This window comes from Eublepharis macularius, chromosome 2, assembly GCF_028583425.1.
Source record: "Eublepharis macularius isolate TG4126 chromosome 2, MPM_Emac_v1.0, whole genome shotgun sequence".
NCBI classification, from domain to species: domain Eukaryota; kingdom Metazoa; phylum Chordata; class Lepidosauria; order Squamata; family Eublepharidae; genus Eublepharis; species Eublepharis macularius.
Window position 1 is genome coordinate 166,143,354 of NC_072791.1, and position 18,129 is coordinate 166,161,482.

General features: G+C 42.6%; 1 protein-coding gene across 2 annotated transcripts in view; it reads right to left on the reverse strand.

Moving 5' to 3' along the window:
* The window catches only part of ADCY5 (adenylate cyclase 5), a 309,257-nt gene that overhangs the window by 48,214 nt on the left and 242,914 nt on the right, over window positions 1-18,129 (reverse strand). For both annotated transcript variants that reach the window (XM_054972529.1, XM_054972528.1), the window contains exon 8: window positions 12,547-12,687. In XM_054972529.1, coding sequence (XP_054828504.1) covers window positions 12,547-12,687 — 141 coding nt within the window. The remainder of the gene's footprint in view (window positions 1-12,546; window positions 12,688-18,129) is intronic.

The following is an 18,129-nucleotide window of genomic DNA, read 5'->3' on the forward strand; positions in this document are numbered from 1 at the left end:
GCCACCTGTCTAGACTCCACTACAGCAGGCAGAGAGCCCTGACCGAAATCCTCACAGGGTCCCCTCTCTCTTCTTCCAGAGACTGCATCAGACAGGTAGCCAGTTCCCTGTATGTACCTCTCCTCACCCAGCTACAGCCCAGGGCTACAGGGGAAAAGGGAACTCAGAGGGGCTTTCCTTCTATATACTCTGCCACCATTTAATTCATTAGGCCCATGGGTCATAGAGATGGGCACGAACAGAAAAAAACCCAAAGAACATGATGTTCGTTGCCATCCACAAACAGGGACTCATGAACACTTACGAACATGACCTGTTCACAAACATGTTCGTGGTTGGATGTTCGTGGGGGCCAGCAGGCTCTCCTCCAGCCATCATCCAAGTTTGGTCAAGATCCCTACTGTATCACTCACAGAAACCTGACCTGAGCAGGCACCAGGAAAGGTACCAATAAATAGCTTGGCTCCAGAGCCTGGCAGCAGCCCTGGAACTTGAAGGGGTAGATCCCTACCATACCACTCCCAGAAACCTTACCTGAGCAGGCAGCAGGAAAGGTAACAATAATAAATAATAGCTTGGCCCAGAGCCTGGCAGCAGCCTCCCACCACACACTAAAGAAAATTCAAGCTCCAATGCACACTATCAAAATGCCTCTCCCTCTGCCTCTGTGTCTCTCCCTCTCCACTGTCTGCAAAGCCAGAGATGGGACCCCCTCCCCCCCGGTCTTTGCTCCCTTGTAACAAATTTGGAGCTCCACACTTGGAAGGAAGACCTGCCTATCAAGCTAAATTGGGCTTAGATTGGGATTTCCAGGGCAACAGCAGGAGTTCAGGGAGAGTTCAGACAACCCCTGCCCAAGTTGTCAAGGGAATTGATTGCAGGTGCCAGACTGTCTGGCTTGACGAACAGCAATGAACGAGGCTTGCAATGACCACCTGTTCATTTAGAATGGGGCCTCACGAACAGCTTGTTCACGAACAGCAGATTGGGCTGTTCGTGGCTTTTTTTTGTTCGTGTTAGAAAGAACAAAGGAATGAATGCATTTTAAACTAAAAACCATACTGGAGTTAAATAGGGAAGGTTTCAATATAAAAGACCAGATTAACAGCCAGCTTTCTTTCTGCTGCCTCTCTTAGCATCATCTCAAACCCTTCTTTCCCAGCAGCTCCCAAGAGTCTCCTTTTTCCATCAATGGACACTCACTCTGATTGGCCCGATATTCAGCCCACTCCCATTGGCTGTCTCTCAGAAGAGGCGGAGCTGGAGCCAGTCCTGTTCATCACACCTGGTTTTGCTGAAAATGCAAAAACTTAACAAAGTAGCGAGCCAAGCTATGAATGGCTTGGACATCTGAATTCTACCGCTCAGTCAAGTCCTTCCTGATCTGAAAGTTATTGATGATGTCTCTCAAGTAACTGGCACTACGCTAGTCATTGTAAAATTGCCTATAATCATGGCTCCGTAAACTTTACCCTACAAAATAGAAACAAAATTCTGAGTCCAGGCAATCTGCATTCTGGGCCAAGAAAAGCATAGCTCTACAGTCTGCAAGCTGAACAAATCTGCATAATTGCTGTTTTTGCATAACTGATTCCGAATTTACTAGTCACAGGAAGATAATGTGGGGCACCCAAATCCCAACTTTAGTCACTAGAAACAATTTCTCTGGTTCAGAGATTTCTACAGGCATTGCCTGCATACGTTCAAGAATATCTTCACAGCCATACTATACTGCTGCAGAAAAGAACTGCAGCCTATGCGCAACCCCACCTACACTTTGCTACAATTTCAGGAACATGACACAGACAGTAGCTCTTCCCAACTTGCTTCTCTAATCCCTTTATGTTCCTGTGGGCAGAGAAGAATCGGAGAGGACATGTGCTAGGCTAAGGAAATCCCTGCCTACAGTTGGCCAGGGAGGGCTTCTCAGAAGCTATCATGAAAGGAAATCCAGGCTGCATTGAGACATTTGGGATTATAACACAACAGCAGAAATATGTGTACTTCTCTATGCAGCATTCAAATCTTGCAAGATCTCAGAAGATATTCTGAATCAGCGAAAGACAGCCTTAGGAGAGCACATTGGGGTTCTTGGAAAGCAGCAGAGTAAGCCACTGATCCTTTATAGCAACTAAAATGAAGGGCTGAGGCGTGTATTCATAGTTGCCAGTGCTTTCTGAGTTACCCTGGAAACCACAACTGCTCATCACTAGAAGATCTTCACTGGAAAAATATCTTTGCGATTACATTCAGAAACATAACACTAGCTAATAAAAAGAAGCCAAAATACAGAGGAGTGGGAACTAGACTCCTCTGTATATCTCACAGACAAATGCCAAAAATATGGTTCTTTGCGACTTAGTAAATATTAGTTTGTCCTAGGTCTATTCTGTTTTGTTTGGACTGGGAACATGTAGTATAAAAGCAACGAACTCTAAATACAGCTGGGAGAAGATACTTCCCTAAAGTTGTTGGGAGACTCCAGGCACTCTCACGTCCCATTTGCCATCCCAATGTCAATCTCCTCCAGACCATTTCCACTTTGGCCAATTGATATCAATAAGGGAACCCTTTAACTGTTTTCCTGGAAACTGAGAGCCAAAATAGACGAGACGACTGATGTGTGGAGGACACACTTTTGTTTCCCGCAAGGTTCTATGGGAAATGTAGTGAGAAAGAATCTCTGGCAGGGAGAAGAGGAAGAGGGGGGGATCCCCCTTTTCTCTCTGTCAGAGGTTCTTTCTCTAGGCGTCTCATCTACTCCACTCCCTCTCACTGCTGCCAGCTCCCCTTGCTCCCCTAAAAAAACACTTAGCAGTCAGAGGAAGCCAAGAGTCCAGGCGGCAGTGAGAGGGAGCTGATTGTGCTGGAGGCGGTCAGAGGGAGCTGGCAGTGGTGACAGGCTCCTTGTCCCTCTTGCCACCACCAGCGACTCAAGCTTGGCTCCCTCTGGCTGCCGAGTGCATTTTGGGGAGTAGGCGTCTTGTCTACTTGGCTCTCTCTTGCCACTGCCAGCTCCCCTTGCTCCCCTAAATGCACTCAGCAGCCAGAGGGAGCTGAGCTTGCTAGCGGCGGCAAGAGGGACAAGGGGCGTATTACTGCTGCCAGCTCCCTCTGACCGCCTTCGGCGCAATCAGCTCCTTCTGGCTGCCGCCTGCACACTTGGCTCCCTCTGACTGCCGAGTGCTTTTAGGGGAGCAAGGGTTGCTGGCGGCAGTGAGAGGGAGCTGAGTAGACGAGATGCCTAGAGAAAGAACCTCTGACAAGGAGAAGAGGGGGATTCTCCCCCTCTTCCCCCCCTTCTCCCTGGCAGATATTCTTTCTCACTACATTTCCAATGGAACCTTGCTGGAAACAAAAGTGTGTCCTCTATGCATTAAGCATCTCGTCTGTTTTGGCTCTGAGATAGAGGCAGCCCAACACCATTGAGAATGCTGACCATTATTGCTACAGGGAAAGAGACACTTTTTCAGCTGATGAATATTTTATTCTTGTTGCTGGTTTAATAACACAACAGTTTTTTTCCTAAGGCAAGCCAAAGAGGTGCCTCTGAAATTTTGCTTAAAATGAAATTCAGAGTACATTTGTGACTCTTCTTCAGCTGACGCATTTGATGCATCTCGACAGAAGCAAAAAGAGTTCCAAAAGACCTGCACAGTTTGTCAGGAAGCATTTGTACATCTTTAGGGTCATCTCTGCATATTGCTTAAAATGGAAATCCAGATTTATTTAGGGTTCCTCAAATAACTGAAGAAATTATGTTGTGCTGTGGTGATTCACCTTGTGAATGCTCCAAAATGTCTTCCTAATGGTGATGAAATTGTGACTCATCACTTCCTTGTTTAACCTGCACTTTAAAAATCATTCAAGATGTGGTGAGCCACAATCATGACCTGTTAGAATGTTCAAAATGCAGATTATCACAATTCTTGTGACTTCACTATACATCTACAATGTCAAATGAACCAACCAACCAACCAACCAACCAACCAACCAACTGTACAAATTGGCCCTGAGAGATAGCACTGCAGACCAGTCCGCAGACCAATTCCATAGGAAGAAACATAATTCTGCTACTCAGACACATCCCTGCTATTATTGATTATTGAACATTAAGAGCTGGAGAAAAGGTGCATGACTGTGCATGTTAGAAACTTGAAAGCATACAAATTAGCACTTTCCTTAACTGTTAAAGTGCCAATAACAAACAAGAAGTTTCAGAGATTTGTGCTGCTTTAACCACATTACCATCACGGCATATGTCTCTGCTTTGTTTTTATTTTAAAGTGTGCTTCTAACCCTCATGGCTGTGAACAAAACCTAGAAATGTGTGAGCTGTTTCTTCTAAGTTCATAGAAGCTAAAAGATCTCTCCAAGGCTTCCAGTAACTTCTTTACTCAAGCAAAATTCCAAATTCTGCCAACTTCTCTACAAAACAAATTGTGCACACAAAACATGGGATGTAAACTATTTGCATAATATATTGTGATCTCAGTGTTTCAGAAACACTGCAATGTGAGCTGTCCATACTTGGCCTGAATGCTGAATGCCAACAGTGTAGAGAGCTAGATGTGAGATGCCGAGACGGGACAAACTACAGATTAGGAAAAAGCAGGACTTTTTACATGATGGTACTCGCTGGTACTGAGAGTACCAGCACTTTTTTCTGGAGCTTTCCCACGTCCTGATCTCTATGTGCTAGCCTGCTCTACTTAGCCAGGGAAAGAGAGAGGAGGAGGTAGATTGGGCATGCACAGAGATGCCAGGGTGAGTGTGCAGGGACCCAAGCTGCCATGGTGGATGCACAGACCTGGGTGCACCACCAATCGAGTTGCCATGGGTGGTAGACATGGACCCAAGTGTGCATGAACCCAGGCATACCCTGAGCCACCACACCTGGGCCAGGTGTAAAAAGAGCCCAGTCAACACCACCCTGTGAGCTGGATGGGTGAGAGCTTCCTGTTCTTCTCCTTCCTCTTTTAAGGAGTGGAGGAAGGCCAAGTGAGGGGGTGAGTCACTATAGGCCCAGGGAGGAAAGGAGCTGCAACTGTCCCATGAGCTGGGTGGACGTGGAGCCCAGCATTGGTGGTGGAGGAGTTGATAGGGAAAGAGGCTAGACAGAGAGGGGTCAGTGGTGGAGAAGTAGCTGGTGGTCACCTGCTCTTCCTCTCTCCCTTGTGAGGTTGTGGGAAAAGAAGAAGCAAGGCGAGGTGAAGAGGTCAGACAAAGGAAGGCAAGCAGGGCAACAGGGCAAGCTGACACAACCCCAGGCAGCAGGGAGCCTCTGATGACCTGCAAACCAGGTTAGCACAGAGGCCAGCAGAAGCACTGGCAGAGGTAGAGGTTGGGCAGGGTAAGGTGGTGGGGGAAAACGCCCAGCAGAGGAGAAGGAGGAAGTGGTGGGCAGTCATCTGTTCTCCCTTCCTCTCTCCTTGCAGGGTAGGAGATGTGAGATTTCTTCCACCCAAAGCAAAATTTTAACATTTGAGTTAAACTTTTGAGCTACCTCTCAAGATACCTTTCACAAACAGAGATCTAGGTCTGATTCCTCACTCTGCCATGGAAGCTTGCTGGGCGACCTTCAGCCAGTCACACTCTGTCAGCCTAACCTACCTCACAGGGCTGTTGTGAGGAAAAGATGGATAAGAATGATGTAAGCTGCTTTGGGTTAGAGATGGGCACGAACAGCAATATGAACAAAACAAAAGCTACAAACAGCCCAATCTGCTGTTCGTGAACAAGCTGTTCATGAGGCCCCATTCTAAACGAACAGGTGGTTGTTGCAAGCCTCGTTCATTGCTGTTCGTCTTGCTGTTCATCAAGCCAGACAGTCTGGCACCTGCAATCAATTCCCTTGGCAACTTAGGCAGGGATTGTCTGAACTCTGTCTGGACTCCTGCTGTTGCTCAATTTAGCTTGATAGGCAGGTCTTCCTTCCCAGTGTGGAGCTCCACATTTGTTACAAGGGAGCAAAGACCAGGAGGGAAGGGGGCTCCCATCTCTGGCTTTGCAGACAGTGGAGAGGGAGAGACACAGCTGCTGTTGGCATTTTGATAGAGAGAGTGCATTGGAGCTTGAATTTTCTTTGTGTGTGGTGGGATAGGGATCTACCCCTTCAAGTTCCAGGGCTGCTGCCAGGCTCTGGGCCAAGCTACTATTTATCATTGGTACCTTTCCTGCTGCCTGCTCAGGTAACGGTTCTGGGAGTGATGCGGTAGGGATCTACGATCTACCCCTTCAAGTTCCAGGGCTGCTGCCAGGCTCTGGGCCAAGCTACTATTTATCATTGGTACCTTTCCTGCTGCCTGCTCAGGTAAGGTTTCTGGGAGTGATGCAGTAGGGATCTATGATCTACCCCTTCAAGTTCCAGGGCTGTTGCCAGGCTCTGGGACCAAGCTATTATTTATTATTGGTACCTTTCCCGGTGCCTGCTCAGGTCAGGTTTCTGTGAGTGGTGCAGTAGGGATCTTGACTTGAATGATGGCTGGAGGAGAGCCTGCTGGCTCCCACAAACAGCCAACCATGAACATGTTTGTGAACAGGGACATGTTCGTGGTTCTTCGTGAGTCCCTGTTCATGGATGGCAACGAACAACGAACATTATGTTCGGGGTTTTTTTCTGTTCGTGCCCATCTCGACTTTGGGTCCGTATTGGGGAGAAATGCAGGATATAAATGAAGTAAAAGTTTTAAAAAATAAAATTGGAAATACTTTCATTTTACATTTTGAGCCACCCTATATATTAATCCTATAATAAATAAAATAGGCAACAATGACTGGAAACAGGTGGTCTCCTCCCTTCCAAGATCCAAATACGAGGGAGTTGAACCTAAGCATAGTTGCCTATAATTTGCATCCTAATTCCAATATCACCTCAGGTAAACAGGTCTTGCAGGATTTTGCAGTACTTCTCCAAAATCTTTTTGACTAGGCAAAACAGTAATGGAAAATAAATAAGTGGGCACAACAAAGGCAACGATGTACCTCTCATACCATCTTCAACCCCAAAAATATATTTCTATGGCTTAGATCCTAAGTCTTGCCTCTTTTGTGCCCATTTCTGTTGCACTATGCCCTTCTGCTATGGAAAAATTTCTTTAAAGGTACTCTGCATTCAGATTACATTTCCCCACAGCCATCACCCACAATTAACTAAGACCCCAAAAGTGATCCATAAAGAATTAATGAGCTTTATTTTCAATAAAACCCAGATGCAGTGCCATGTTCCGACACATGCATAAAGATCAGCCATAGCAGAGAATCTTATATACTTTCCAAAGTTAATTGTTTACAGAAAATTGTTATACAAAATTAGATACAAAAAATTCTTCAGAATCAAATTCTTCAGGAGACATCGCACCAATACAGGCCTGATTGACAAGATACTAAACTCTCTCCGTAATATAAACATGCTCCATGTCTGGTGCCACAAAGGAATCTTGGGTGTCTTCCTGAGAGAGTGTTTATCCAAGGTAAATTCTTGAGTACAAAGTCAAAACAAGAGAGATACTGTCCTTGCAATAGGGCTCTCTAACCACAGTCTCACAAGGAATCTGCTTACATAGGAATAACTTTTTCCTTCTGTGTGAACGGTCAACTCGAATAAATGCTCATACATAGGTCTTTTAGAATAGGGGTCATAGAAATTCCCTAACACCTTCCTCAGTCAAGAGCATTCCTACAGTGAGAAGAGTCTGTGCCTTTCAGTGTGCTGAACATCACCTAGTGCCAACAAAAAGCATTGTACAGTGGAGGATTGCCCCACAATGTATAAAGAGGGGGGCAAACAGTAGAAAGTCTTAGTTAGGATCACAGAGAGAAGCTTGCCTGACTGTCCCATCATCTAAAGAAGCTCAGCTGGTGGGTACATGGGAGAGGGCTTTTCTGGTGACTAGGGATGTGTGCTTCGGGTTTCCGATTTGAGTTTTTAACCTTGGGCCCAATTGGTAAAGATTCGCAATTTCCGAATTGGCTCCAGCATTGCTGAGCTGATTCGGGAATCCTGAAGCAAAGCTTTTCAAAGCGATTTTTATCACTTCAGGAAGCTTCAGGCAAAGTGGCAGCAGCTGCTCCTGCAGCACTTTTCTAGTTGTTTGCATTGCAAACAGCAAGGAAAGTGCTGCTTGCTTTCAAACTTCCTGCTCCGTTGCTTTTCTCCTCCGATTGGTGAAAAAAGCGGCAGGGCAGAAAGTTTGAAAGCCACGCTTTTCTTGCCACTTGCAAGCTGCACGAAAAGGGTTGCTTTGAGTTTTGGGATCTGGGTTATCTAAAATCTTTTCCGGGTGCACACCCCTACTGGTGACAATCCCAGAGAGGTGTGTTTGGCCCCTTATTCTCTAGCTTCAGAAGGCAGCTGAAGACTGTTTTATTTAGGACAGCTTTTTAATGTGGGCTGGATTGTACTGTGTTTTAACTTTTTAAACACTGTTTTTCCCTGTATTTTTAACTCTTTTTAAAACATATTTATGCTCTTTATATTTTCCTTTATCAGTTGCCTTAAATACCTCTGAAGGACAGGCAACTAATAAATGTTTTAAATAAATAAATAAATAAATAAATAAATAAATACAATAATTTAGGACCCAAGCTAATTCTCCAGCCTACCACACACTATCTGACTGACCAAGTTACCATCACAGTGCCCATATCTGAAGCGCTGTAAGTTGAAGGAGGCAAACAGCCCTTGGTTGTAACAGCACAATTTTCAGCATGACAACATGGAACGTCTTCCTACATTGTTGTTTATTATAGGTAATGTAGGTTAAATGTATGTTGTGTGTGTGTCTCAAATCCTGTTAGGTGTACCAGATGTTGAGTCTATGAAGAGTTTCCCATTCATGTAAAATGTCTTTCCTTTGCAAACTAACACACCATCATCATGTGTTCCAAAGATTTCTTCTATCAGAGCTTGCAAGAATTTTTAAAAAAATGTCAGTGTGGTATTTCAATAAATAATAATGTTTTCCCTCCGAACAACCAGCTAGACATAGCAAACTCTAATTAACAACATGATGCGTAATACCTCTTGGCACAACTATCCTTTGTCTATGAATAGGATGATGCAAGCACCCTTCTAATGCCAATTCAAAGCAACATCTAATTATAATTACACACTAGCTTGATTAGAATCTCTTAATCACGTCATGCCTTGTGAGTCTGCATGACCAAAAGAAACTAACAAAAGCTGCAGCTGGACTGACATTATGTTATGTCTACTTGAGAAAAGCACATCTGAATACCATGAATGTGAAAACAATGTAAGAAAAAACAACACTAACAACATCCGTATCAAAGCCATATTACTAAAGAGATTCAAACGGATTAAACTGCATCGTGTGAACACAGAATTATGTTTGTGATCAACTTAATTACTTCCAGCAGAAATCTTTGCTTTTCTTGTTTTGTTTTAAACAACACAATTATTACAGGTAATTAACAGCTCCATCTTAGACCCTGGACAATGATGCATTACTGACACTGGTGTAGCTCATCTGTATCCTATGCTTTCCTTGCAGTGAACAGAAATGTCAAAAAAGACCTGAGTCCAAGGAGCTGAGGGTATTGGAGTCCACAGTTAGCAGACTGGCATGCCAGCCAGGTATGGGAGCAGCCAATTAACAAATGGCGATGCTGGCCCACTTCCCTAATGTCACCCTGACCTCATCCAGCCTCAGAACAGAAGGAGGAAAGGAACAAAGGTAACAAAGCACCCAGTACTGTTTGCCCTGTGGGTGCCCTGTAGCCAACCATGCTCCTGGGAGCTCTGTAGATAGAGGGAGTGAATTTCTTCCAGAAAGCATGTACCTTCTTGGTGGAAGGACATTCTAGGAAAAAAGCAAGGTCATTCCAACTATATCACCCAGACATCTTCACAATTCATTCAGCAGAAGGAACCCTTTGACAAGGTATTAGCTGGGACTTGCTGCAGGGATCATGTTTCCCCCGATACAGCTATTAAGTTGGCTAAACGTTTGTTGCCAACACAAGGTGAGGCTGTTTTTTGGCTGTTACTACTTTCTGTTGATTTAGTTTGTTATTATTTATTATTATTATCATTAACAACAACAACATTTGATTTATATACCGCCCTTCAGGACAACTTAACCCCCCACTCAGAGTGGTTTACAAAGTATGTTATTATTACTCCCACAACAATCACCCTTTGAGGTGGGTGGGGCTGAGAGAGTTCTGAAAGAGCTGTGACTGACCCAAGGTCACCCAGCTGGTTTCAAGCGGAGGAGTGGGGAATCAACCCGATTCTCCAGATTAGAGTTCCATGCTCTTAACTACTACACCAAACTGGCTCTATTTTTAAATGAAAAAATTACTAATTCTGTTAACATTTATATTATTAAAACTAACTAAAAACCTATGTTTCTTTTAAATCCCTTGTTTAAGAGAGTTTCATGTTGGTCTGCAGTAGAAGAGCAAGATTTAGGTCCAGTAGCACCTTAGAAACCAACTAGATTTCCAGGGTATGAGCTATCAAGAGTCAACGCTCCCTTTGTCAGATCTTGCTCTTGTTTAAGGGATTAACTCCAAAGGGCTAATATTAGATCCACAGTAATTCTGTACTCCAATAGAGATATCTCTTCTTCCGTAGCTTTTAATGTTTTCACCAATCCACCAGACATGTAAGAAGGTACCCGGCATTCTCTCATATCTTCAGCAAACATTGGGAATATTTTAATTCATTTTCTGCATTTGGTAGAACATATAATGCTATCCACAGAACCCAAATACCCCCACCCCCTCCAATCTATTTAGTTCTATATAAATACAATCCCACTGCTTTTCTGGGATATTTACCCAAAGGTCTTTCCCCCCCATTCATCTTATAAATAAGGCTTGATGGGAAGTGGTTTCATTTACAGTCTTGCTTGAATACCTGATGCTGGCCTGTCCTCAGGAGGGCAGTGAGAGTGCCCTTGCAAGGGCATCCATCTGTTCATTCTCCCATGATGGCCTGGCTCTCTAAATGAAAGATGGACACAGTCTCCACTACAGCACAAATTTGTCTGGTGTCTTTTCTATCAGTGTCTCCTTTGGTTCTGACTGAGTTTATCTGGGGAGAATGTCTTCTGCTTCTGCTCTTAATGTACGTTGCATAAGTATGATAAATAAGAAGATAAACAACGTCCCTTATGTCTCCAGTTCAAATCCTGTTCAGCTATGAATTCAGTCAGTGAATTCACTTAGACCCAGCCACCCATTTCTAATCATTGTGGAGGTGTAAATTACAGATTGTTATCAGTAATATGGAGATATTGTACGTTAATTGTTTTGAGCACTACTGTGTACTGTCTATTGCTGTGGATCATTCTAGGTGTTTTCTATGTTGTTTAATACATCATTCTTAGAATTACTTATACTCTGCTTCAGTGTTTCTTAGACTCTGTGTTGGTATTTCTGCTAGTTTAAATCTTTGCAAATTTGCATTTATGTACCCTACTACATTGTTTATTGAAATGTCTTTGAAACTGAGTGCACTGACTCACACTGAGTAATACGCCTTAAATATCAGTGAGAAAGTGGTTAAGTGGCTAGGCTGCGAATCAGCACTCTACTAGTTCGACTTCCACTGCTGCCATGAATTCTGCAGGTGGCCTTGGGAAAGCCGCTCCACTCAGTCCCAGCTCCCCAGCTGTATCGTGGGGATAATAATAACACTGTTCACTGCTCTGAGTGTGGCACTGATTGTCCAGAAGGGCAGTATTCAAGCACACTGTTGTTGTTGTTTCTGTTGTTGTTGTTGTCCTGCAGATTATAAATAATGTAAATAAATAAACAGGTCTTTACTTGCAAGGAGGAATGAAAGGGCCATCCATGTGGCTGCACCAGGGAGTCAGCTCTTCCCTGCCCTCACTGCTGGTCTCTGAGGTGCTGACTCCTCCTCTTATTTACTTATTTCTTAAGATTGATGAATTGTGTTGTAATTAAAATATTAAAAGTAAATAAGTAAGTAGGTTTTCTTCATACCTGAATCTAAAAGCAGATTTCACAATTCTTTTTCGTTTTAGAAGTATTTTTGAGGCACTTGGGGAAAGTTGCACTACTACAGTTCTCGTCTGTTTTTGTGAGTTTTTGTATTTATTTGTGATTCTGTGTTTAAATCACAAACTCTGCTCAATCACTGGGTGAGAAATCCTTATCTCTAGTCTAAATTTAAAAACAAACTAACAGATTGCAAAAAGTAATAGATGCTATTTCCTAGCAGTAGAAAGCTGGAGAGTCTAACATTTATAATGTTGCCAGCTTTGAAACTGGTCCCTCTAGCTCTTCCTCCAATATCCATTTGATTTGCAGCAGATACCAGATTATGTTCTTTATCTCTATGCCAAGGAAAGCTCCAGCTGCCCATTTCCACACATTAAGCCTCTACTGTAGGACAGGATGTTTTTTCTCCAGATTTTTTGGCCTCTCAAGCATGTATGTATGTATGATATGGCATGCATCTCCGAAACCTTACAGTGTCATAGTCACTATAAATAAACATGCACATTTCAGTAACTGTAACACATGCTCTGTAAAGCTGAACATCTTTACCATTCTTTTCATCTCCTTGGAGACTTGGTTACTACCAAGATGGTTATAAAAGGAGCGATCCACTCCCCAGTGCGGAGGATTGTGGCCAATGGAATTAGTGCGCTGACGGTTCATCTTCGCTATCGTAGCTTTTTCATCTTTCTAGAAAAAAAGAGAACAGCAATAACAGAGATTAATTTCTGAAGTGTAATAATACATTTTGAAAAGTTTCTGACCAGCATATTAACTGAGGACCTTAAGAAAAGACAATTGCACAGAAGGTTTATCTGCTCGTTGTATTAATGTCTTATTGCCCATAATTCTAGGAATTAACTAAAGTATATACAGCGTACATTAAAAAGTATATATAGGTTTGCAATTCTACCTTTTCAGAAATTGACCAGAATCATGTCCAATTATTTGCAAGCTACAAATCTCAGCAACAAAATAGTTGTGCCATATATAAAAACATAATTGATTTGCAAAAATGCACAGTTGAATATGGCCACCCTCAAATATAACTTCTAATAAAAGCTAAATCACAGAATGATCATCAAAGGACAGTGAAACCTCATGACAACCATGTCCTTCTCTTTTCTGAATAAAACAAGTATTATTTAATCTACAAAGCTCCAAATTTCTTTGAACTTTGGTATGAATTTTTTTGTGCCAGAATGCTAAGGAAACATTAGACAGCCACCCAAAGGGATGTTCAAATGATTTTAATAGCACAATATTATGGATTTGGTTATATATTTGGGTGGCTTCCTCCGTCTTTTCTAAATAGCTACAATTTCTATTTTATATTCCTGTTCTTTCTATTTCTGTCCTTCAAACTAACTCTGATTCCATAGCTACAGATTTTAAAAAATGTAACTCATTAGAACCTAAAAAAGGAAGCAAGAGCTAATCAGTAATCCATTACTACTTATTTATTGCCTTGAGTAATAAATATGATGTTGTTCATAAATTTTACTAGGAGTTTTGCAACTCGTAACAGTCTAAAGAGCACATGTAAATCTGCTCTTCAGACTATAAAAGGAAAGGTATTTCATTACATTAAAAATACTTTCTTATCAAGAGATATGTTTTGGCCCAATTGTTAAATAATCGGCCCTGGCATGATGCTGTTGCTTCCAGGTTGCAGAAGTGATGCCGGAGATGCAGGTGTAAACTAGCATGTGCACTAGGAAAAAGGGGAAGTATGCATCCCCTTAGTGTTATATTGCTTTTATTGCTTGATTTTATGCATCTTAAAATGTGGCATGTAAATAACTCAAACAAAGAGAACTCTAGCAATTTTGCATATTCTGGGTCATGATGAACTGATCTGAGTCAGCTGCAGTGTGTACCAGATAAAATGTTGCATGGGAAAAGGCCGTGCTAATTTCTGTGGGCCAAACTGCTTATGCTAAATAAAGTACCCTCCGCAAACAAGCCAACTTTGCTGTCACTTGTAAAACTTGTTGACAGAAACTCTTTCAGCTTCAGATACTTACAAACGAGGTCATCGTTCTCTTGAGAAAATGCAGTGCACTCCTCTCTACCAGCACACTGCATCCAATATAAAAATTAAGCAGTAGTTACTGCAATTTTTCATGCCAGTTTAAATTAAAAGTAAACTCCATGGGGGTTAATCACCTCCGGAATAATGGATTGAGGACTTAGTGACAATCAGCCTTTCCTTGGACTCATAGCTTTCGATAACAAGTACAGTGCACTGAACACATACAGGTTTTTTCCAAACTGGTTTTGGAAAGGAAACTTAGGTTTAGTCTCAGAAATATTTTATCCACTGTTACTGGTATGTTTGTTTTTTCATGTGTATGTGTTACTATGGACCAGGGCCAGGCTAATTTTAGCCCAGCCGGCTAGCACGTATGCACTCCTTATATGAATTATTTGCTTACCACCTATATGCTTCAATATCACAGAGAAACGAAAATACATATGGCAAGTATTACTAAGGGTATGCATGAAGAGCAGAGAAAGCATAAGAGATCAAATTAAGATCTTTCTGTCTCTTGCTGTTTTTCCTCTGGGTAACTTTGGTTTTCCTTTCAAAGTGCTCTGTTCTGTTGTGCTAAGTTGTAAACCAGTTGCTCATTACTTGTGTGTATGTTAATGCATTACTGACCAGCTATAGCTGCAGCAAATCTAATGTGGACGTCATCTTTCCAGGGTTGCTGTGTGGTACATTTTAGACTCATTTTTTCGTTTTGTTTTGACAGCGAAATCACAGCTGTATGTCCATATGAACTGGACTCACTCAAACTGGGTTGAACCTCATAAAAACCAAAATAGTTGATAATGCTTTGTAAAAGGATCACATGGAAGTCATTTTGTTTGTTCAGCTGGATGAATTTCTGGGACACCGTTTGGAAAACAATTAACTCAACCTCCTAGGAGTTGTTGGGAGACACATCTGACTTGGAGGCCACTGTCAACAATTCTGTTACAATACACTGTAACCGCTGTTACACAAGGAGATTCTCAGGCTCCCTATCCCCAAAGCCAATATGATAAAATTCTAAAACTGCCTATATAAAGAACACAGTATTATATATGGGAAGATATGTTATTGCCCCATAAGGACTACATGAGCAGCCTTAGTCTTCATGCAAGAAACATACACTATCATGACCATGTGCTTTTGTGTGGCTAACAGAAACCCAGACCCGACTCACAGGAACCCATTACATGGCAATTTTATGGAAACTGTTGGAATAGGCTCAAATGGACACCTCATTAAATAAATCATACACAAGAAAGGGATTTTAGAAGAAAAACAGAATGGAAGCAAAAGTGAAGCACTAGAACTCTGCCCATGTTTATTTATCAAACAAGGTGACAGGGATGGGAGGTCTTATTATACTTCATTACAGATGAGTAAAATGTTTGGGGGGTTTTAAATGAAAAAAGAAAAAAGACATTGAATAAGGGGAGAGGGCCAACAAGTGAGTTTCACTGTTTCCAGTTCTGATACAGTCTGTAGAAAAATGGGCCACACGGGCACTTCAGTCTTTAATGGGAGACATAGAATTTAACCAGCTGGCCCATGTCCCACATTTATTCCACTCCCCTAACTAAAATAATATTCCTTTTACTGCCACCACAACCACCAGGACATCACAGAGAAAATAGCAGTTTAGTCTTCTAGAGACATTAGGGATTCTAGGCTGATTCTGCACACGTTGGATAATGCACTTCTAATCCTCTTTAGAGAACATTTGTAACTGAATTTTTCGAGTGTGGAACAAAAAATCCACTTCCAAACGATAGTTAAAGTGCATTGAAAGTGCATTATCCAACGTGTGCAGAATCAACCCTAGTTGCCTGCCAGTGGCAGGCAATCTCCCAGTGGTTTACCTGTTTGTCTGCTGGTCACTGATGACTGGTGGGAGGTTTTGGGCAACCCAAAAGAGAAATTGTTGCAACAGCTGCAGGAATGCTCCTGCACTTTGTTTGGGGCCGATTTTGATCCCAAAGGGGCGGATGTATCCCCATGTCTGACTAACTCCCTCTTGTTAAACTTTTAATAAAATTTTACTCTCTTTTTCTCTCTTTAACCCTGGCTGTCTAAAAGTTGTTGATTTAGGGAAACAACACACAATGACAGCAATCATCCTGGTCACTACCATGGTGTTTAAGGAACTAAATGGTAGCAACGTATGGGGGAAATAGTGTTTCCTTACCCCAACAGCCCTGGGCATTTAGCTGGGTGAGGGGTCATGAATTTAGGGAACTGGCTGCCTGTCTGGGGGAGACTGTGTGAAAAGGAGAGAGGGGCCCCTGTATGTGCATTTGGGTCTGGGCTCTCTACTTGATAAATAAGAGGCTAGACAGGTAGTGAATTGTGACTGCCCTGAACTGCCTGTGAAGCCCAGAACCAGTGACGGGAGGTTTATGGTGGGTGTCAGGGTGTCAGGGAGTCCTGCTTGGCCATCTATTACAAATTACCCTGGACATAAAGGAAGTCTTGGGAGTCTGGCCTCAGAGTAATGCAAACCCAGGCAGGAATCTCCCCACCAGGAAAAGCTCACTAGCCAAGCATCCAAAGTAATTGCTTAGTGCTATAGTGAAAGAGAGCAGGCCCAAGTTGCTCTGGTCATTGCCTCCTAGCCCAAAGGGGTTGCAGAGACTTGTGATGGCCATTGAAGCAAGGGCAGTTCAAGTGTACTGTTGCTATCTGAAGCTGTTGGGAGTATATGGAAGCAGGTGCACCCCCCCCCATTTATGCCAGGGTTGGTCTTGGAGCCAGGAAACAACAGCAAAAGTGGGATGGGAAGGGCTTATGTTCCCACCCCTTGAGACAGCAACATGTGTTGGGCCAGCACTGGCTCACTACCTCTTTATACTTTCATATACATGTGCCAAGTTAGGCTTTTATGGGGGTGCAGACTGCCACAACACCAGTTTCATAAAAGTAAATTTTTAACTGTACTTGTATTTGTAGTCATTGATTATTTATTTACTTCATGTATACCACCCCCTTGCTCCCCAATGGGGACTCAGAGTGGTTTACACCATTACCTCTCCTACATTTTATCTTCAAAACAACCCTGTGAAGTACATTAGGCTGAGAGTATGTGATTGGTCCAAAGTTGCCCATCAAGCTTCCATGGCAGACTGGGGATTCGAATCAGGGTCTCCTAGATCCTAGTCTGACATTACAACAATAAAAAATATAATGGAGCAAAAAAAACTGCTTAGAAAGTACTGAGTAAAATATATAAAATCGGCATTAAAAGTAATCTTCTCTCCTTAGGTCTACAATTTACTTCTTTCTGATGGTGAGTTATAATACTCTTAATCAGCTGTTTCATTCTTTTGTACTGATTTTTTCTAGGCATTCTCCAGAACCCACTCTAGCCAGGCCAGGATTTGGATTCTTCTTCTTCCAGTTGTTACTGGTGATCCCAAAGCAAGTTTTTCTTCTTTCTAAAGCTCTCCCAGTCCAAAGTAACATTTCAATTTCTTTTCCAGAGCTGTTTACCCCTCCCAATCCATCCATGTATTGTTCCATGGTTTTCAGTGCCAAAGGCCACAATCCTAAGCATACTTCCATGGAACCAAGTTTTACTGAAATAATTTGTAGTTGCTTTTCAGAAAACACATGAATCTCATCACATATAGTTTGATCTAGAGGTGGGCACGAACTGGGGAAATACTGAACCATGTGATTCGTGGTTCGTCACATTTCACAAACCATGAACTTTTACAAACTTGCCCCGGTTTGCGAACTGGTTCATTTGGTTCGTGAAAACGTCACTTCGGGGGCACAGCGGAAGGTCACTTCCGGGGCTGCAGAAAGCCCACCCCCTGTTGCCTAGGAAACAGATTGATCAGCGCCAGGCTGCCTGCAGTGACAAACCGAAAAATGAACCAAACGAACCGGCCTAAAGTTTGTGGCGGTTCATCAGAAATGGGCTCTGACAAACCACCGGTTTGTGGACCACAAACCGACTCGGTTTGTGACGAATTTTGGTTCGTATTTCAGTTCATGCTCACCTCTAGTCTGATGCTCACATTTCTATTTTCTTTATCATCAATGTAATGAAATCACACAAGGATATCTGAATGGGACACTTTTAAAATAAGAGT